Source organism: Pholcus phalangioides, unplaced genomic scaffold, assembly GCF_987345545.1.
Source record: "Pholcus phalangioides strain wild (caught in Gottingen) unplaced genomic scaffold, Ppha-v1.0 ptg000022l_1, whole genome shotgun sequence".
Taxonomy (NCBI): Eukaryota; Metazoa; Arthropoda; class Arachnida; order Araneae; family Pholcidae; genus Pholcus; species Pholcus phalangioides.
In genome coordinates this window covers 16,859,568-16,881,869 of record NW_028301615.1, presented here as the reverse complement: position 1 = coordinate 16,881,869, position 22,302 = coordinate 16,859,568, and the positions used below count along the sequence as shown (strand labels likewise).

Genomic DNA, 22,302 nt, shown 5'->3' with positions numbered 1-22,302 from the left:
TTTCCTTTATCATGAAAATTTGACAGCGAAACCGAGTTTATTATTCATCACCTTCTTCTCGCAATTTCATACTTCCTCTCTTTCATACGTGCTCATATATATATTATAGTATTCACACGGAGTTTTTAGTGAAGGTGAGCGAGAATCTCTTTTCTCCTAGGTTAAAAGAAGAAAAAAAATCTTATTTTAGTGCCGTTGTGAAAAAGATCGGCGAATTTTGCGAGCTTTCTTTCGAAGAACTTTAACGAGTTGAAAATGCGTATTTGCTTTATACGAACATCAAAAGGCATGTGATACTGCCCTTTATTCTGATTCCAATATTTTTGTTTAGTTGAGAAAAGCGAGGAATCATAATTCACCCATAACCGGGCAAATAAGACATTTTATAACTTCAGCGGAACGTTCCGGACTTAATTCATTTTGTTCTCTCGGGATTGTGGTATTTTGGAATTTCGGCTGCCGGGATTTTGGTTCGTCGGAATTTTGATTGTTAGGATTAAGTCTCGGACCGCTTTTACTCAGCCTAAATGGGACTGACTATTATGTGGTGAAAAATCTCATAAGAAAATTAATGAAGTAAAAGTCAATATAATAATAAGTAGATTTTCAAAAGTTAAATTAATTCAATATTTTTTCAAAATGAAATTTACCTTGAAATGTCGGGATTTCAGTTATTGGGATTTTATTGTCGGAATTTTAGTTAGTAGGAATTTCAGATATCGGGGTTTTGGTTTTTGTAGGGATTTCGATATTTTAGGATTATATTATTCACACGGAGTTTTTAGTGAAGCTGAGAGAAAATATTTTTTCTCTTCAGGGTAAAAGAAAAAAAAATCTTATTTTAGTGCTATTGTAAGAAAGATCGGTGAATCTTGCGAGGTGTTTTTTTTGAAGAATTTTAATGTGTTGAAAATGCGTATTTGCTTTATACGAACATCATGACATGAAACACTTCTTTTTTTTCTGATTCCTGAGTTTTTGTTTTGTTGGAAAAGCGAATAATAATATTCAATCGTAACCGGGAAAAATAATATATTTTTTAACCTAAGGTTTCGGACCTAATCCCAATAGCCGTAATTCTGACATTTCAACATAAATTTCTTAAAAAAAAAGGAGTTGGCCGTGTCACATACACAAGTTTTGAGGTGAATACGTTCTTTGTGCCATGAATCGTGTGGAAGGTTTTGACATAATGAAATTAGTATCATCGGATTTGTCTTTTAAATAGCTAACAGACGATACCAATGTTGTGTATTTACGTTGTGAACTTCTCAAGATATGGCGTAAAACGATTTCGTTACGAATGCGGGCGACAAGTCTGATGCCCAGACCAAAAGAGGTATTAAAATCGGAGGGGGCATCATTAGATGTGTCTTAAAAATGCCCATCAGACGACATCATTGGTTTCTACACACAATGTCCCACAATCGACTGATGGTTTTCAAAATGGGATAGCAAGAAAACAGCGACAGATATTAAAGTCGTTCTTGCGGAATATAAATTTGCGAAGAATTGCACATATATATGTCGTTCATGTTGCAAGGGGATGTATATATTTATTAAAATTAAAAAAAAAAAAAAACTTTTAGTACGGACACTAACTGTATTTTTAGTACCTAAAAATACAGTTAGAAAGGTGTTGCCCTGTCTCTCCCGATGCCAACAATAAAAATTTTCGCGTTTTCAAGTGCAATATTCGCAGAGACATTTGAATTCAAAAGTCGGAGAAAAGTTGCGAAAGAACAGCAAAAACTAACGGACAACGCTTCTTTCCCAACTTCTCACCGATTTTTGAATTCAGATTTCTCTGCGAATATTGGACTTAAAAAGGTAATTTTTTGTTGGCACACATCAAGAGAAACAGGGCAACAACTTTCTAATTGGGTTACTAGGCACAGGGTGCCGGTATAAAAAGTTATTTTTTTTTATTTTAATAAGTATACAACCCCTTGAAGTATGAATGACGCATCTGACTTCGCACATTTATATTTCGCAAGAATGACTTCAATATCTGCCACCGTTTTCTGGCTATCCCATTTTGAAAACCGTCAATCGATTGTGGGACGCTATGTAATTGTGTTGTGAGCTTCTCGAGATATAGCGTAAAACCAGTTCATTACGAACGCGGGCCGCGAGCCTGATGCCCAGACCGGAAAAGGTATTGAAATAAGAGAAGTATCATTGGATTTGCCTTTTGAAAATTTTAAAAAGTCATTCTTTTCAAGTTTTCAATTCCCAAAGTATCCAAGTTTTACAGATTATGTCCGCTAAAATTCATTAATAAATTTAAAACTATGTTAAAAAAGGCATTTATGGCACGAAATTTCAAAAAAGGCATTTTTACCGAAAAATTTTGAAATAGGCAAAAATAAAAGGCATTTATGGCATTATGTCTGAACTTCCGGGCTCTATAAGTATTTTTGTGATTTTCACCGACAAAACGTGGTTTACGATACCATGTTCTATGAAAATTTTTGTTCCTCTTGATGCCTAATATCACCCCTCCTAGTTTGACAACACTTCAAGGCAACAATTCATTTTGAAATGTTGAGATTGCGTTATTGTGGTTCGTCTGAATTTCGGTTACCGAGATTCTGACTTTTGGAATTATGTCGCAGACTCTTCTTCTTTCATTCAGGCTAAAAGGAACCGACTGTCAGCTGGTTAGAGAAATTCCAATTAAACAAGGGAGACTGAAGCCACTACGAAATTGTGTATTAAAAAAAACATTATTTTTTGAAATTTTTTCTACACTGCTGCATTCTGTGGTTTGCAAGTGCGAAAAACTGACTTCCAGAAAAGTTGAGAAGTACAGCATAGATCTGAAATGGGGTCATTCAAGTATTACGTCAACATCGAGGGGGGCAGGGTTTCGGATTTGCTGACTTTTGATGACAGGGGGTGGGGGGTTTGAAAATTGCTTACGTCATCAATCCCCCTTTTTGAAGATATGAGACATTCTAAGCTGCTGACGGAATTTTGCTGACAGGGGGGAGGGGTCAGTGGTTTGCTGAGTTTTTTTTTTAAATCAATTTTTTTTTTCACCGATAAATAAATTTTAATATTGAGAAAAACACAAATTATATTTTCCGTCCCGCTATCGAGTTTTTCTTAGGTGATAGTTTCACCGACAGATGGCAGTTGAACACCGGACGATCATCGTGAATTGTACAGCCCAGTTATTGAAACGATTTTTATTTGAATTTTATTTGAAAGAAGTATCCAGAGTGATTTCTTACTTGAAAAATAAATTAAATTCGAAGGCATAATATAGTGATAAGCATTAAGATGGAGATTGACGGCTTTTTCTCAGCGAAATATATCAAAAGCAAACAAATATTTTCTTTATTTTATGCCGAGGTGAACTCGGGGAAAAAAAAAAAAACATCTGATTTTCTACGACCCCACCTTCCTTATTTCACGCACTGTGGCGTGAAATAAGGAAGGCTGGATCGTGTCTCCAGTGGTGTAGGTGGTAATAGTATGCTCGCCCGGAATGCAACAGAGGCTTGGCTCGAGTCCCGGTGGAGACCAGATGACTTTCCTTTCCGAATTCATCTTGGCATAAAATCCAGAAGATATCTGTTCTTTTCCTTTGATATGCACTGAATGCCATACTCTACAACGCGGGATATAAGCTAAACATTTTTTCAATGATTGAAATTATTTTTCTTGAAGATAAATTTGCATACACATCTCGCATTGAGAATTTTTCAATCTTAAGTCCTTATGGATTGAAAATTGGATCAGTTGGACCGAATAAAAGACATAATATATACAGGGCGTATAGCAAACAGGAGGTATGGCATTTTACTGGCGAATCGTTGATCCTTCATGTATGCTTCCAATTAGAAAAAGTTTCCAAATAACTTGTGGTACTCAGATATGTCATTCATGTTTCAAAGTGGTTATAGAGGGCTATTAAAATAATTTTTTTATACTTTTTATACAGTTCCCGCGTGGCCCGAAACCCAGTTAGAAAGTTGTTGCACTGTTTTCTCCTGATGCCAACAAAAACGTTTTTTTTGAAGCAATATTCACTGAGATATTCGAATTCACAAAATTTCCTCCGTTTTTCGAATTCGAATATCTCCGTGAATATATTGCACTTAGAAACATGGAGTGTTTTTTTTGTTGGTATCAGGAGAAAGACGGCAACAACTTTCTAGTTGGGTTTTGGGCCACACGGGGACTGTATAAAAAGTTAATGTTTTTATTTGAATAGCTCTACAACCCCTTGAAACATGAATGACATTTCTGAGTACTACACGTTATGTGGAAACTTTTTCCTAGCTGAAAGTATACACCTAGCATCAACGGTTCGCCAGTAAAATGCCATACCCCCTGTTCTGTGCACGCTGTATCAGTGCCGTCTTAACGCATGGGCGCACCCGGGCGGCCTCAAGAGAAGAGGGCCTGACAAAAATGAGATTCGGTTGAAATTTTCTAGGATTTACCGGGTAGGGCCTCCGAAAAACCACTTGGTCGGGGGCGCATGATACTCTTAAGACGACCCTGCGCTGTATATAAACTGAAGAGCCAAAAAAAACTGGTACACTTGCCTAATATCGTGTAGGGTCCCCGCGAGCCCGCAGAAGTGCCGCAACACGACGTGTCATGGACTCGACTAATGTCTGAAGTAGTGCTGGAGGTAATCCTGCAGGGCTGTCCATAAATCCGTAGGAGTAAGAGGGGGGTGGAGATCTCTTCCGAACAGCACGTTGCAAGACATCCCAGATATGTTCAATAATGTTCATGTCTGGGGATTTTGGTGGCCAGCGGAAGTGTCTAAACTCAGAAGAGTGTTCCTGGAGCCACTTTGTAGCAATTCTGGACGTGTGGGGTGTCGCATTGTCCTGCTGAAATTGTCCAAGTCCGTCGGAATGCATAATGGACATGAATGGGTGCAGTTGATCAGACAGGATGCTTACGTACCTGTCACCTGTCAGAGTCGTATCTAGACGTATCAGGGGTCCCATATCATGCCAACTGCACACGCCCCATACCATCACAGAGCCTCCACCAGCTTGAACAGCCCCCTGTTGACATGTAGGGTCCATGGATTCATGAGGTTGTCTCCATACCCGTACACGTCCATCAGCTCGAAGCAATTGGAACTGAGACTCGTCAGATCAAGCAACGTGTTTCAAGTCCTCCAATGCCGGTGTTGTCGGGCCCAGGCGAGGCGTAAAGCTTTGTGTCGTGCAATCATCAAGGGTACACAAGTGGGCCTTCGGCTCCGAAAGCCCATATCGATGATGTTTCGTTGAATGGTTCGCACGCTGACACTTGTTGATGGCCCAGCATTGAAATCTGCAGCAATTTGCGGAAGGGTTGCACGTCTGGCACGTTTAATGATTCTCGTCAGTCGTCGTTGGTCCCGTTCTTGCATGATCTTTTTCCGGCCGCAGCGATGTCGTAGATTTAATTTTTTACCGGATTCCCGATATTCACGGTACACTCGTGAAATGGTCGTACGTGAAAATCCAAATTTCATCGCTACCTCGGAGATGCTATGTCCCATCTCTCCTGCGCCGACTATAACACCACGTTCAAACTCACTTAAATCTCGATAACCTGCCATTCTAGCAGCAGTAACCGATCTAACAACTTTGCCAGACACTTGTTGTGTTATATAGGCGTTGCCGACCGCAGCGCCGTACTCTGATTGGTTCCATATCTCTTTATTTGCATACACATGCCTGCGATAGTTTTTTTGGCTCTTCAGTTTATATAATTTTTGTTACTTTTTGTATTTTGTGTAAATTATTATTTTTATTCGTATTCTGTGCTAATTTTTATTTTTGCTGCAAGCTGCTATTGGGCTTCAACTTGTTGCTTTGTGTTTTTAAATAAATAAATATATATTCATTTTTCTGACCATGCAATTTGTAGTCATTTATTCATGTTTATGCATTTATGGAGATGGTGATTGCGGTTTCTGTTCATTGTTTTTCATGCAATAAAAAATTCGAAATATGTATAGGATATGCATGCGATATGAATGTTAATAAAAAAAAAAACTTACGACTGCGGGCAACTGAGCGGCCGCGGGTAACACAGCTGTGGGCGCCTGTAGCGGTAACTGCTGCAGAAGGGCGTTTTTCAAGGCCAAGTGATTCCTCCCATTTATCAAGAGTTGGTCCTTTAGGTGTTGTGGCGGATGAAAGTATTTGCAAGGAGGCTTCTCGCGGTTACATCGGCCCTGAAAGCAAGGAAAAAAAAAATGAAACAATGAAATATCGTTACATGTAATCATTCATGTAAATCATAACATGATCATGGCATCAAAATCATAACATATTTTCGTTTACATCAACAAGTTATGAAACGAAAGGTCAAGGATAATGAAACTTAGGGGCTAGATCCAGCGATTCCCAACGTGGGCTTTAACGCCCCCTTGGGGCGATGGAATGTTCCAGGGGGCGGTAGAAGCTACGGGTATAGCATAGGATCCTATGGGTTAGACTGCGTTTTGGGGGCGATGGGAGAAAAAAATTTCTGAAGAAGGGAGCGATGGGAAAAAAAGGTTGGGAAACTATGGGCTAGACCAGTGATTCCCAACGTGGGCGTTAATGCCCCCTTGGGGGCGATGGAAAGTTCCAGGGGGGGGCGGTAGAAGCTACATAGGATCCTATGGGTTAGATTGCGTTGAGGGGGGGGGGGCGATGGAAGAAACAGGGTCAACGATTGCTATCAGGGGTGATCGATTGCCGGTACGATATCCCTGGAGGGACAGAGCCTGGGTTGTGACTGGTTTGTCGGTACGACGATAAATACAACTTCGAGGCGTGAATGCTTGTAGGTCTTCTATTTGAAAAAAAGTCTCTCTGCAGTGAGCAGGTAGACCTTCAACGCGACACTCACATAACATGAAAAATTCAGGCATTCGTCATTTCTACTTCAAAATATGGTAGCTCAAGTATGACGTCAAAAATTTTTTCTTTTCTAATAATTCTCTGTGAAAGAGGGAATATGCACACATTATGTCACTAACCAATTATCTAGAAGCACTTTAATATCAACCGATAACCATAATTGGTGAAACAGGGTTCCAATGGGTAGTCATAACCCATCAAACCCCCTTCATTATGACTCTGCCAATTCCTGCTGCAGTAGTGCGCTTTGCAATGATAATTAATAGTAATAAGGTGAGTGGAAACGTAGGTTCACCTGACATTCAAGGGGCTTTTTTGTGAACATAATAACAAGATTACACTGTACCAGTTGTTTCCACGCACAATGAAACTCGATGATAATAAATTTAATACCAATATTACGGCAAAGTAATATTAGTTAAAAAATACAGTAAAAAAAAAGTAAGGGTGTTTTATAAATTCGTAAATAGTTTGAAAATTTATAAAAATAAAAGAAGTTGGAATATTTGAATGTAATTTGCGAAAAAAATGTTCTTATACAAAGGGGAAACTTTTTTAGTTAAGAATATATTTAGTTCAAATCTCTGTCGCCAAAGGGCGCTAAACGAAAGCAAATCACAATGCCACGGAAAACTTTTTTTTTACAATTCTTCAACGTAACTTTTTTTTAACATTTCTTCAACGGAACTTTTTTTCAATCTCTTCTGTGTCTGAAACATTCATGAAGTTCAGCACTCGGCTGGCGATTCGTTGCTGAGGCAAAACAACAGTACTGCTCTGTCCACCAATGTCAACATCACAAGGAAATCCTCAAGAGCGCCAGTAACAGGAAAATTCAGAAATGAGCTGTTAATCGTACACCGTACGTTTTATAGGACTGATTTGCATACTTCCATTGACTTTACGCAGACTTTACATTGAATTAACTTTTAAATAATTTCAAAAGGGGAGGACAAACCAGAGTAACTGAAAGAAATAATTCCAGAATTGATGAAAATTCACAATTATTGAAAGAAATTATCCTTATCGTAAGTGCCCCCCCCCCCCACACACACACACAAAACGAGGGGCTCGGTACGACTGCACCTGTCGCATATCCCTTAGGAAGGCTCTGCTAGCTGGGCGACTGTCATCTGTTGTGACTGTTGAATATTGTAGTGAATTGTACCGTCTTTTGGAAGAGCATTGGAAATAACGAGAATTCAAAAATTTGTAGTTATTTTTAAGGTTCATTCATTGGAGACATATTCGACATTAGTACGCGTAAAATATCAGAGATAAGGTCACACGGCAGCTTGTTTTTCAAATTTCATGCAAATCATGAAACGCATTGAGGAAACATCATACATTCGTTGAGAGCGGGACTTAATTTGCAACTGCATCAGATTTTAATATGCCAAGTGGTAAGTTCTTCAACTGGAAAAGCTGAGTTATTTCTGAGTGAATAAATTCCATTTACTCGTGTGTGTGTGGAAAATATATACCAAAAATTCAAAGGAGACAGAAAAAATAAAATATCTGCAGCAGCGAAATATAATGATAATGATGAATGTTGTACGGGGGTTTATATATAAATTCCAACCCTTTCTGCCGCCGCCACCAATTGGTTCGTTGCCTCGAACGAATTCCAAAACTTCTCAAGAATTTACGGGGGGTGCCTGGTGTGAAAGGCAGAATTCCAAGGCAATTAATCAACGTCCCTAACGTTTTCAATAACTTCGTTGAACGAACCTGTCAACCACTTTTAAAATATCCCCCAAACGAAAAATCCTCTTCCTTTATTTTTTCTTATATTCTTTTTTTCCGAAGAAGAAGAATTTCCTCCAAAAGCAGATGCAACAAAAACACAAGAGCCGTTCAAAGTTATTTGAGAGGCGAAAGCTTCCGAAAATTCAATTTTTCCTCTACGTGCTTTTGCGTACATGTTCATACCACCACCACTACGGGGTAACAGAAAACTCGTTTGCTTTTGTGCCTGCTGCTGCTCTTATTCTTTATCCTCGGTTCCTGGAGCCAAGTACAGCAGCAACTTCTATAAGCAAAGACAAGACTCTCTCTCTCCTTCAAAGAAAACTTCAAACACGAAAACGGTTGTTCCACTAACTCTCATGTGAGGGTGTTGGTTAACACTAGAGAACGAAAATAGAAGAGTGGCGGTGTCCGTATGTGTGTGCGTGTGTTGTTATCTCTTTCTCAGCTGCTTTAAAAGCTTCAAGACAAGAATATTTTGGCAATTGGGCTTTCCCTAGCTAGCTCTCTTTCTTTTTCTCACTCGTTCACATGGATTCAGCTGCTGGATATTATCCAGAATGGCCTACGGGATAGGTAGCAGCAAGCACTAGCTAGGCTGCGGAAACTGAATACTAATGGAATGCTTCCTCATGATGAAGCTTCACGTTGCCCGTCGAGCAGTGTTGCGTATACAGTAACATAGGTTAGTTCAAAGGGATAAAACATAATTACCGTCGTCGAAATGAATGATTTCCGGTTCGTTTAACGCGCGCGCGTGGGTTTTCATTATTACGTTATTATTATTTATAAATGAGGGCAAAGAGAGCGCCTACTCAAACCGTGTACGATGCTTTCAAATCGAAATTTATCCAACTATAGGTTAGGTATGCTAATTTATACGTCTAGCATCGGTCGATCTTTTACTTTTATTTCTTAGATACCGAAACAGCGGATGTGATTAGACCGGGGGTGCCGCATATGTTACCATGATTTCGTATTTTTACAGAGAAAAATTAATGGATCGTATCGGACGATTTTTTTTTTCTCTTTTATTTGATACAAAAGAATTCATCTTTATGAGATGTCGTTGACCATATGTTACCAAAACTCTATACAAACCGCTGCTAGGGAACATCGAGTTCTAATGTAATGTACGAATTAATTGGGATAAGATGGTTTTTTGTTACTAACTTATGGCCCGCGGTCTAAATGTAACTCTCGAAGTCAGCTTATGTGGCACTTGACTTCATACCTAATTTTGTAAAAAATGGGTTGGTCTAAGCGACCAAGTAGACTACATCAGTGGACTCTTTATAATCCGACAGCACAGCATGAAAAAGAAATATTTTCTCATAAACTAATGCATATTTTTAAAAATTATTTTTCATTCACGTCAAAAATATACTGTATATCTCTACACATGCTGAGAAGTATAAACAAATAAAAAAAAAACATTTGGTAATTTTAAAGTTGTTTAAACACGATTATACTACGTTTTCTATTTTTTTGCAATACTCTGCATTTTAAAGCTAAAATGATTTATTCTAATTAATTTTTTGCTTAATTATCAGTTGTTACTGATATTTTTTTTTAATTGGTTGTACTCAGATTAAAGATAATCCCTCATATTCAGAACGAAAAATATTGAAATAAATGACAATAGAAAAGTATTTTGGACAAAATATCAATGAAATTACTTTTTTTCCGTATAGCACTTAATACAATGTTAGCATGTCAAAATCAAGCTCATTTCTGAAGAATAATTTTTTCCCTATTGTACAATACTCCAAAAATAAACTATGCGAAATTGCAAAATCTAGTTTGCATTTTTGATTTACATTACCCATTAAATATTTTGTGTTGGAATGGAATTTCAAACAAAAAATAAGAGAAAACTTCACTGGTTATTTAAAAATTTCAAATGTATACTCCACATGAAAAATAACCCTACAAACACTTGAAAACTACGTTATTATATTCTATAAATTAATTTAAGCTCAGCTACAGCTACTTTTTTCCTGCTAGTAACAAAATTTACAAAAACAAAGAGGAAAAGAAAAATCGTCAGCAACGCTCACATCATCGCTCTTAAAATTTAACTAACCGATGATTTAACTAACCTATCATCGTTGGTTGGATGGATGATCTAACATTAGCTTGTACTGCATAGTAAAGTTTGCTCATGCTGTACTTCAAAAACTTTGTAATTTAAGTTTCTTGTTCTTGGAGAATTTTTATGAGTACTGTCCATCTTTACGGAGTTTTTTACCGATTTTTCTTTATAATCGTGACGAATTTCTTTCGAGGAAAAACGCTAGGATCTTGTGATTGCACTATTTTCAATTTTCTAAAAGGTGACTTATTAAACATTTTTATATCCAGAAGAAATTTAATGCTTTTAAGTTCATGCTCCCTTCATGTATGGAAGAGGGGAAAACATATTACTGCGCGTCTAGGACCTAACTTTTATATGAGGGGGAGCCCCGGACAAAGCAGAAAATGTGGGGCCCCAAAGACTAAGATCAAAGATATTTCGCTAGTCAAATCTTTGTAAATTACATTTTTGCGCCCTAGGTGAATTCCCATGCGTAAATCGGACCCTGACATGTCAATGCAGAGAAGTACGGATCTTTTTCTTTTCCCCAACAGTAATCCGTTAATTTCAGAAATCTGGCATCACTCTGGTCAGATATGTGTCAGATAAGTGAGATCTACTGTACTGAGGTACGTAATGTGCTTGATTGGTCTGTAAATGTTCTCGACCTGAAAATGAAATTTGTAAAATCCCGTCGAGAGAATTAATGGGGAACATTCAAAAGCAGCGTTTCTCAACTTATTCTTTTACTGAATACAAAGAGCAGTAAAATGACTGAAACAATTCGACGGACTACAAACGTACAACATGATGGCGTCTCATATCTTACGGGAATTTCCTAATGGTCAGATTTATAGCTGCTCCGACTATTTTATACAGTTGTCCCGTTTTAATCAACGAAGTTTATGAATTTGTAATGTTTATAAAATTCATGAATGATGATAACTTTTGCAGCTTATAAACCATGTCATGATAACTGTGGCTACATTTTAATTCACTACGATTTCCAGTTATCCTTCATTTCATAAGCATTTGTAATTTTTCAGCAATTTTAAAAAACAATTGTCGATTTTACCGACTCTTATGGTAACATTTTCGGTAACATTTCACGATGTCCCGTATTTTGCCGTATTTAAGAAACCCCACCAGCTTCCCGTATAAATATGGTTCAGCTTCATGAAATATGGTTGCTAAGCCATAAAAAATGTTTTTTCCCTCCTAGAAATAGATCTTTGTTTACTGCTATTTGCAGCAGCCCCTTATTTCAGCAATTTTTGCAATGATTAGCAAATTTGTAGTAAATTGTATTTTTTGGCTAAAAATAAGCAATATCCCGAATTAAGGGTTGCAATTTCCCGCATTTTTCACACGATGAGATATGGGGACGTCAAGTATGAAACTAATTTTTATTTGAATCCATAAGTGTATCACTACTATCAGTTGCATCAATTAATTCCACAATTGATTTGAAAGTAAATTATCAAGTCTACCTGCGGACCACCGTTGTTACCATCGAGGACCACCTATGGCTGTGGACAATAGGTTTAGAATAGCTGTTCTAAAGGAAAGTCTTTGTAAAAATGGCCTGTTTAGCAAAAGAGCACATGGCAACAAACACAAACGTTACATAACATAAGTGTGGTTCTCCATGATTGAAAAGTCAAACGATATACCAGTGTCTCATTCATCCTATTTAACAAATCGGATAGGATCGACATTTTTATTCAAGAAATTGAGAAAATCATTGAAACTGGGTCAATACAGACAGAAATTTTGAAGAAAATAAGGTCGAGTCAGTACCGAAACGTACACAAGAAGCCAATTCGGAAGGAAAAAAAAGATTGATTAATAACTTTGGTATTATCAGCGCCCATAGGTATGCATGTGAATAAAATACCTAGAAATGAAAAATTCATCCACTTTTCCCTAATTAGTTTGAATACTACGGTATGTACCTTCAAGATTCGTGTGTGTGTTGTGGCCTACATACGCAACACTAGTTCATTTTCTATTCTTTTAAAGTAAAGATCGCAGTTAATACAAACAGGTATCTACAAATAATACGACTATACGTCTATTTAATAGATCGCAGTTCGAACGTATTCCCTTTTTTCCCATAGCCACATGCACATCGATTTCATTCGCCATCTTTCCTGACGTCTTTCATCCGCATCACACGTACATAAAATGATTTCCATAAAGACGAAAAACCCACGGGAATTCTCTCTGTAGAAATAAATCAATAAATTTTTGTTTCATGCATAAATTCATTCTCTAACAAAATTTCAGCCTGCAAGCAAAAAATTTTTTTGTTTGATCCTAACACACTATCCATTGATGAATTCGTGCACCCTCTACAGCAGCGTATTTGATTTGTTGTTCCGCAAAATCCTAGGGTTAGAAGTGGTAATAAAGCATCATAAATAGTCATATAAAAGTAATATTGTAGAGAACATGCGCATGTTTTTTTGAAGACCATGGAAATTTTCTTTGATTCCTAGAGCATATATGTAACTTCGAAGGTTATACAGAATGCGGGCATTACTTTAAGGGTTCCATAGAACATTGATATTGTTTCATGGGCAGCGAGCAAGTAACTTGAACTTGTTGGCCACGGGCAACTTTCACTGAAGCACCTAACAGTATTCGATGCTCTCTTCTCAAGGTCGCATGAAGGTCTGATCTGAAATTGGGTTCGATGAAAAATTTAATGTTTGCGATTATTGAGTTGTGTTATATGTACGTTCTTCTCTTCAGTTACTAACAATCTTTACACAGCGCACACCAACTCCGGTCATTTTGCCATGCAGCAATTTACTACCGATCGAGTTGGGTCGGAAAGCTTTCTCTCGAGAGAAAGTCGTGTTATAGTTCCGTTCTCGTCTTCAGGATAGGGGGGGGGGAGAGCTCAGATAGTTTTGTAAATGAAGAGAAATGTGGATAAATATTGCTTCAAATAGAGAAGCTTTGCGTTAGGAAAGAAAAATAAAATAAGTTAACAGTGGTTTGGAAATTTTCTTCCCATCATTCACAAATTATTTTTCATGCCGGCCCTCGAAATTGTTCATTTAGGCCCCGTTTACATGGGAAATACAATATCCCGGGAAGTTACCGGTAACAGGGATTTTCGCTACAATCCGTTTACATAGCGTTTAGTTTATGCCGGTATTCCCCCTCACAGACTAGGAAGTGCGTAACGCTTCCCTAGCCGTTTACGTATTAACGATCGTTTTTTCATCTATTATCACGTAAAAATTGTGTATTGTACGATATTTGGAATGCAAGAGACTGGCACGTGTAATCTTCTCATAGCCACCAATTTTGTATTCCTTCTGCAGGTACACTATTGCATCTTTTCTCAATGTAGTTTTTATATTAAGTATGTGGTAACACAGTTGTTCTCCCTTTCCAGTAGTGCCAGGTGTAACTTTATGTATACCCCCCCAATTTTGTAAGCAATGTACATTTTTTTTCTGCAGCCCTTGTTTTAAACTGTACATGCATTTTTCGATATTGATCCTATCACATCTCATCTTGGTACTTTTTGCCCCTGTCCTACTCTTTTTGTTTTTACTGAGGCGGCGATCTATTGGTTAGAAATTTCTCGGAATATGGACTGGGTCGACGTTTCGGTTAGTAAGGCCGGGATTACACTATAAAAGTTTAATAAAGGTACTTTTTTTTATAAAACTTGAAAAATGCCACCAATAAGCGCATTGGTTACATTGGAGCGAATGTAATTGATACGATTATAGTACGTTTTTCCTAAGTTTTATAAAGTAACTTTTATAGTGTAATCCCGGCCTTAATAGTAAGGTATTTCCCCCCCCCCCCCCGCTTTCCAGAAGTTGTCACTGGTCACGTGGGCTGAACGGAAGTGGTTGGCTCAAGATGGCTGACGAAGGAGCTAACTATAGTTTATAGTTTTCACGGCACAAAGGATTATGGGAGAAGAGGTAGGAATCCCCCACACCGTTATTCAGCAGCAAAAATGGGACTCTTTTAACGGATCTTCGTACCTCCTTTTTTCCCAACAAGGAAAAGAGTTGCCATGCAGGCAATAATAAGTACAACAATCCCAATATTGCACGTGTAAACGGAGCGTTTTAAGCTCACCAGTTTGTAAGTAGGAAAAAAAGGTAAAGAACACACTGTCCTAAAACATAAGAAAACATTTCATGGATTATAAAAAATATCAGAAACACTGCTCCGAAGGTTTAACGAATAAAAAACACCAATTATACATAAATTTATTTTTAATTTAGAAAATTCCCCCGGCATTAATTTCTTGACTTATTTTTCCGAATAAATAATTATACCAACGTAAAATTATCAATTAATGATGATATGGCTTCCTATTATACTTGGAACGCATCATCATTATCATCATCATCATCATCATGTAAGGAGAATAAGAGAAAAACAAGAGGATGAAACCTATTATATTCTCGGGCATAAATTAAAACGAAAAAGGGAGAGGGCGCCTTATTACAAGTGAAAAACACAAGAAAAATTAACGAAAATAATTGAGGCGGTAATACGAGATGTGCGGACGTTTTCTTCTACGCATTTCATTTATACAACGTGTACTTTCGTACAACGTATACGTACTGCGGATTAAGAAAAAAAAAGAAAGAAGCGAAAGAGCGACTAGAAGCAGAGTAGGTGGTATGCAGTAGCAATCGGTGCGTACGAGCTGTCGTCTCTCTCTCTCCCTTTCTCAAGGAATGAAATTTTACCATCGTTGAATAATAATGAGCACAAGACCATCATTTGCCATTACTGCCCCATCGCTAAAGGAAAGCGGGGAGGGTGGGGGGTTATAATGAATGTAATTATACGGATGAACGGTTTTTTTCTGTGATTAGCGGAGAGAAATTCGCCTCTTCTCTCTCTTGGCATCTCGCACCGACACTCATCTCCCAAACAGCAAGCACAATGGGTGCTGGTTTCTGGAATTTTTCATTATTTATTATTTTAATTATTTTCTCGAACTCTCTTAATAATCCGCGGAATCACACGTGCAATAATAACCAGAATCAATTTCTTGCCATGTTAAGTTTGATGTCGATGTAGAAGAATGAAGCTTGAAGTAGATGAGCTATCGTGTATAGCGATCCGAATGTTTATTTTACCTGAGAGAAACTCGTTGAATCACTCTGGATGTACACAGTATACTATTCAACTGCTGGTATTTTAGGATTTACTACAGCAATCACTTCCTGAAGGATTTTTGGCGATAATTTGAAAGATGTATAGTTCAAATTTCAGGGATAAATCTCCAAAAACCGGCATCTCCGTTCACGTTTAGGAGCAAGGTTTGAATTACCTGACAATATTGGATGCATCTCCAAAATCTGGCGCAACGAAATGCTTTAAATCAGAGGTGCACAATCTCCGGTCCAAAGATAGGTTCTATCCGGCTCGCGATATATATCAAAATATCAACACACGCAACATGATAAAAGCCTAGGCTGACCATATTTAATTCATACAAATACGGGAAATCAGGAGCTATACGGGATATCAACAATTATCGCAAAAGAAATTGGCAAATAAATCTGCTAATAAAAAAAAAATTGTCAAGTGCAAGTAAAGTTGCAATAAAAATAGTTGAACAGAATTCCCTAAAGATAGGTAAGGTTGCAAATTGCAGCCGAAAAAATTGCAAAGGTAACTGCAAAAACATAAAAAAAAATTGTCAAAGGCAAGTAAAGTTGTCAATTACAGCCAAAAATTTTGTCAAAGGTGTTATTTATAAACCATGAGAATATATAATCTCAATTCTTGATTTAAAAAATTCAAATAAGCTTTGTTGAAAATGAAAGAAAAAAAAGAAACGGGAGATTTTTTTTTTGTGAAAAAATTGAGATGACGACGACCAAAATTACGGGAATGTGCCTAAAATGCGGGTCATATGGCCACCCTTACATATACAAGTTCTTGGCCTGAAAACTTGTGTGCACCCTACTTTAACCGCTTGTCTGATTAGTTTTTAATTTTTTCTGCTCAGAAAATGGCAGGTTTTTTATTTTTTCATTCCATTTATATATGTCAATGCCTAGGAATAACAAGCAACGTCAGCAAATTATACTCAACTTTTCAATTTAAAAATCTTGAAATTCTGATTGACATATTACTTTTTTTTTATGCAATGAGATTTTCTTGAAAGGAAAAAACAATGAAAAAGTAGATAGCACTAATATGCAACACACAAAGAAAAATTGTGAAAATCAGGTTCGGGCATCGAATGGAGAATGCACGTAGCATTCATCCTATTTATGACCCGATTTGCATAAATTTGAACGGAATGTTGCATTTCATTGCCATCTGTCGTTCACTAGTGGTATCGTCGTTAATGTCGGCCTCTGAGGGCTGGGAATCGGCTTATCGATTTTTAATAGATGGCGTGACAAGCATCGCAAAAAAAAAAAAATGCAATTTAATTTTCCAAAGTTTTGACGCACCCTGTACATGAGCAGTTACGTTCGACAAAAAATGTTCAACTCCGACACAGTTCACCTTCTTCGAAATCAAAAGTTCATAAATTACCTCTATGGTGGTCAACCGCGATGTGGATAGTATAATAATGATATAAAAATTATGCGGAATTTTTCCGTATATGTGATTCGGAATGGAGAGCATAGGTCTGTGTTTAAAAATCAACACTAGCACCCACACAACTAATATTAGGATGATAAGACCTAGGAATAGACTGGAGAGATTTAAAAAACAAATGTGCCACTCTTTCTAGTCCATTTTATGTATAATTGTTAAAGAGAAGAGAAAAGAAAACGTCTTGATAGCTTCAGTTGTCGTTATAGCGAATGCATTCTGAGATTTCACTCATAAATAACTCGCTATAAGTGGATATTTTTTGTATCTTTGACAATCCGTGGCGAATTGTTCGTAATAGCGAGGTTCCCGTTATAAGCCGTACGTTATATATAACGGACTTTTCTGTATATCAAAATTACCTCTCGGGATACCAAATCATATATAACCACACACAATCACCGAATTTTTTTTTTAATATTTATGAAAATATTCTTACAGACAAATTTCTTTCTTGTCTTAAAAGTTAGAGACATTCGTTGTCTTGAAGAGAATAAAAATGTCCATTAAATGCGTGTCACTTTCCTGACAAATAGTGAAAAAGATACCAACTAAGAGAGAGAGAGACGGGGAAAAACGTCAGTTACTACGGTACTACTAAAAATATAATATAAAGGCAGTTTATAAGAAGAGATCCAAATATAGTTCAGAGGAAATGAAATTTGACAAAGAAAAAGGGTAAAGTGAGCGGTCAAAAAAATATAGGAAAGACTGGCTCCGTTTCCTTTTTCTTCGCCGTGGAACGTATATTATGCCAACTGGGACTCACTTCGCTACGACAACAACCGACGAAGGACGGAAAAATAAGAAAAAAAAAAATAATATAAAATAAAACCTCTAAACCAATATACCACGGGAGAACTTCAAAATCTCCAGAAAAAGTTTTTCCCCTCCTTCTAAAAACACGCATTAAAAAAAAAAAAAAAAAAAAAGAGACTGGAGAAAGTTTCGAAACTTGTGTGTTCCGTCACGAGAATTTGCTCACTAAGGAGCCATATCCAAGAAAGCCAAGGAGGAAACATAAAAGATATCTACAAGCTATTTTCCCTACGGCGAGGGATTTCTCAAATGGCTCGCTTGGAATAAGATTAATATATATATATATATATATATATATATATATATATATATATATATTTCTCTTGCTGATCTAGTTTCATAAAAAGGGAAACCCTAACGTATGAGATATACAGAGTGTGTCTACAAAGATTTGTTTATATTGTTTTATAATCATTGTTTCATATGTGACTACAAAATTTTAATATTACCGTAACTTCCCATAACAAAGCCGTGGCTTATACTGACTGTCTGGGCTAAAGGTGTTAAAAAAAGTAATTGGCTTATGCTGAGAGAACGAGGCATGCTTAGTTATGAGGGTGCTTGTACCATTGATTGGGGGATTGCTCAGTTTTTTTTTCTCTCCACGTTTTATATTAAGGTGGCGCATGTACTCGGTCGACAGCTGCTTCGAGACGCTTTTCTAGCAGTCACGAACTCACTACTGCTAAACCACGCATGTACCTCGTCCATATTCCCATGTGGAACTTCTTACGAATTTGTACACGTTGGAATGTGCGAGTACGTTTTGTGAACCTAACGTGAAGTTTGCGTCTGTGTAATGCTTGTTATGTGTAGTGCTGCCATCTGCCATGAATTTTTCTAACCATGAGTTAAGCGTATTAATTATGAGTGAAGCGTATTATTGTTAATGAACAGAGATTCATTAACATTCATTGATACAGGGCTATTAAAATTTTAAGTTTTCCAAGGATTGAGGAGGGCGTTGTACTGGTTCAAATGACAATAAATTCAGACAACAGACAATTCAGATGATATGCTCACGATTTATTTAGTTGAAAATTGTAGTAAAAATTGAAATATTTAAGCATTTACCATCTTTAGCTCAAAATATGGAAGAAGTGACACCGCCCCTTGAAAATCAGTCTTGAGTTGCTCAATATACAACTGTTGTATATACAGTGAATCCTTGCTACAACAATACTCAATGTAATGATAAATCCCTCTACAACGATATTTCTTTTAAAAAAATCTTGTCTAGAATTATTTATAGTCTAATATTAAATCTCCGGGGACGCGCGGTAGCCCAGGTCGATAAAATACCCGCTCAAAGTAACAAAGGATGTTTTGAGGTGTCGCGAGTTCGATACCCGGTTCTGCCTTGTCAGAAACTTTCTTGATACAAGGGCATAACAGGAACGGCGACAACATGGGCACTGAAAAAGATTGCTATCGCAGGGAGTCCCACACCGGGGGGGTTAGCGCACCTACCTCTCGGTGAGTATAAAAAAAGGCTGCCGTTCGGAATCGCCATTAAACTGTAGGTCGCGCTCTAATCAGCCCCCGTGTGCAGAAAATGGCCGTTGGTGCGACAAAAATGATCAATGACTTACACCGTTACAAAAATGAACAGTCAGACGAAAAAAGTAATACAATTCCGGCTCACTCCATCTCTTCCGAAAGCAAAAAAAAATGCTAATAAATTGACTGTATGGTGAATACACCGAGATGTGGCCGAATAACAAGCAAATTACGTCATCCCGATCCATCAGGAAAAGCGGGAATTCAAGTTCTTGCGGTCATAACCCGAACAAAAAAAAAAAGAGACCCCGGAAAAGATGCTGCTATCTTTCAAACATCACAAAAAAGGGAATAAAGCTTCCCATATTTTAGTACCAGCCTCTATCACAAACTCTCTTCCCTTCACTTTTTATAACCCCTTTTCCGTCATATATATTACATCGATATCCCTTATATATTACACTCCCCACCATTACCACTTTAAAATCACGTGACTAAAACCCCCAGAAGATCTATCTTCCCCTATTTCTCTCTTTTTTTTGGTATTTTATTCATCTATACCAGTTTTAACAAGGAATGGGGATGGTGTATTTCCCTCCCCCCCTTTTTTTCCCGGAATTTTATTTCTTATATAGCTACTTTTATTTATTTATTTTTTTTCATTTTTATTGCCTGGAAATATTTTTTTTCTCTTCAAAAAGAAAAAAAAACCTGCTCTCTCCTTCAATACATACATGCATACGGTGGGTAGAGAAATTCTACCAGAGGAAAAATATATCTGCTCTGTGCAACGGATAAGATGGAGAGTAGAAGACGTAGTAGTAGAAAAGGAACGGGTAAAAGTCTCGAAGAAGGTGTGTTTGTGAGAATGAACAGATGGTGTGATTCCTCCTCGTTCTCTTCTCTCTTTAATGGCCTCCAAAAAATTCGACCACTTTTTTTTTAAAATGTACTTTTTTTTTTATGAAGAATTGCTTAAAAACATATGTGCTGGTATAGCATTTTTTTCTTTTTTAGTAAAGAAAGCGAATCATGTCGTTTGCAAAGACACCAACCAGCATTTCAAAGACTTTTTTCCCTTTCTCTTCAGTGGTTGAACCACTAGATAAATACGAATGACTATGGCAACAGTTTCCTCTCATCTTTCCTACCACAAAATTTCTTTTCATGATGTTCTTATTTTATTTTTTTGAATATCAATGCAGAGTTTATTCCAAGGAGGAGTGGAATTCGGTTGCGTTTTTTTTTTCTTTTTCCTCCAGAGGTGAATTACCCTTTTCTGGAGGTAAATTTTGGAGAAGATTTCAAAAGAAAAAAAAAAAATTCCTATGTGTGGAAGAATTTCGTTATTCTCTCTGCTCTTTTTTTTTCTTTCCTGATCCATTGCCACGTTTTCTTAGAGTTCAGATTCTGCACCTAAAAAATGACGAAGAAAGAAGTGAATTTTATTTATTTTTTTTTTTTTTCCAACAAAAACCTACACCGTCCTGAATACCGTTTTCCATGTGAATTCGCTCCTAAAAAATATACGTTATTTAAAATAAATATCCCCGGTATGAATTTTTATCATATCATCTAAACTCGTTATAATATGGAAAATATTGGTACACTCATACTTTATATTGTAACAAGTGGATGGTTTGGTATACCACTATGAATTATTGAAAAAAAGAGGTTACAAGACTTTTTTTTTTTTAATGAAGCAATTCCACCTCCTCCCGTTTTTAGAGTCATTTTTTTTTTTGCAAATACAGACAGTTGACCCCGCTTAATCGGATAAAATGCTCTGGAACCAAAATTTCTTCCATGGAGACAATTCCTACTACAGTATAACCTGTCACTTCTATCATCTATATCTACTATATCTATCATCTAGATGTCTGTCACACCAGACATCTATATATCTTGGACATTGGGGGGGGGGGGGAGGGGAAATCTTAACAGGTGCGGTTTATTGTCTACTGATTATGGTGTACACACACACAGTGGATATCATAGTTTCCAAACCTTTTTGTTCCCCCCCCCCCCAATCACTCCCTTTTACAGAAATTTTTCCATACACACACAAAAAATCGCCCCCTTCATCAGAATTTTTTTCTCCCATCACTCCCAACGCAATCTAACCCATAGGATCCTAAGCTATACCCGTAGCTTCTATCACCCCCGGAACATTCCATCACCCCCAGGGAGCGTTAACGCCCACGTTGGGAATCACTGGTGTATATGAAGTTGTTGTTGGGAAGGTAGGTTTCTCCACCCCCCCTCACAGGCAGATTTAAAAAAAAAAAAACCCAGATTTATTGAAAAACAACTTCATCGTTAACCTACAAAATAGGGTGTACAGTCAGATTACAGTGTTTTTCTTGCACCGTACATCCCTTTATTATAGTACAATTAGAACATTCCCCTCTTCATCTCTTAAGTTCCATTATCGCTCCCCCCCCCCCCAAGGCAGGTTCTGCATTGCCCCTGAGCAGAATATAATTCCATGTCAGTCTTTCCATGTAGAATAGAGAAATCACATCTACATACTGCTCATAAAACACAAGTGTTTCCTTTCGAGGATGCTATCAGTGATTGATAATCTTGAATATATGAACTCTTAAAAGCTTGATATTTAGCTTTATATAGCTTAAAGTTTTATATTTTCTTTCTGAAGACATG

General features: G+C 37.2%; 1 protein-coding gene across 6 annotated transcripts in view; it reads right to left on the bottom strand.

The window, feature by feature from the left end:
* The window catches only part of LOC149069530 (muscleblind-like protein 1), a 603,178-nt gene that overhangs the window by 62,181 nt on the left and 518,695 nt on the right, over positions 1-22,302 (bottom strand). For all 6 annotated transcript variants that reach the window (XM_089249796.1, XM_089249795.1, XM_089249797.1 and 3 more), the window contains exon 4: positions 6,029-6,205. In XM_089249796.1, the coding sequence (XP_089105922.1) occupies positions 6,029-6,205 (177 nt within the window). The remainder of the gene's footprint in view (positions 1-6,028; positions 6,206-22,302) is intronic.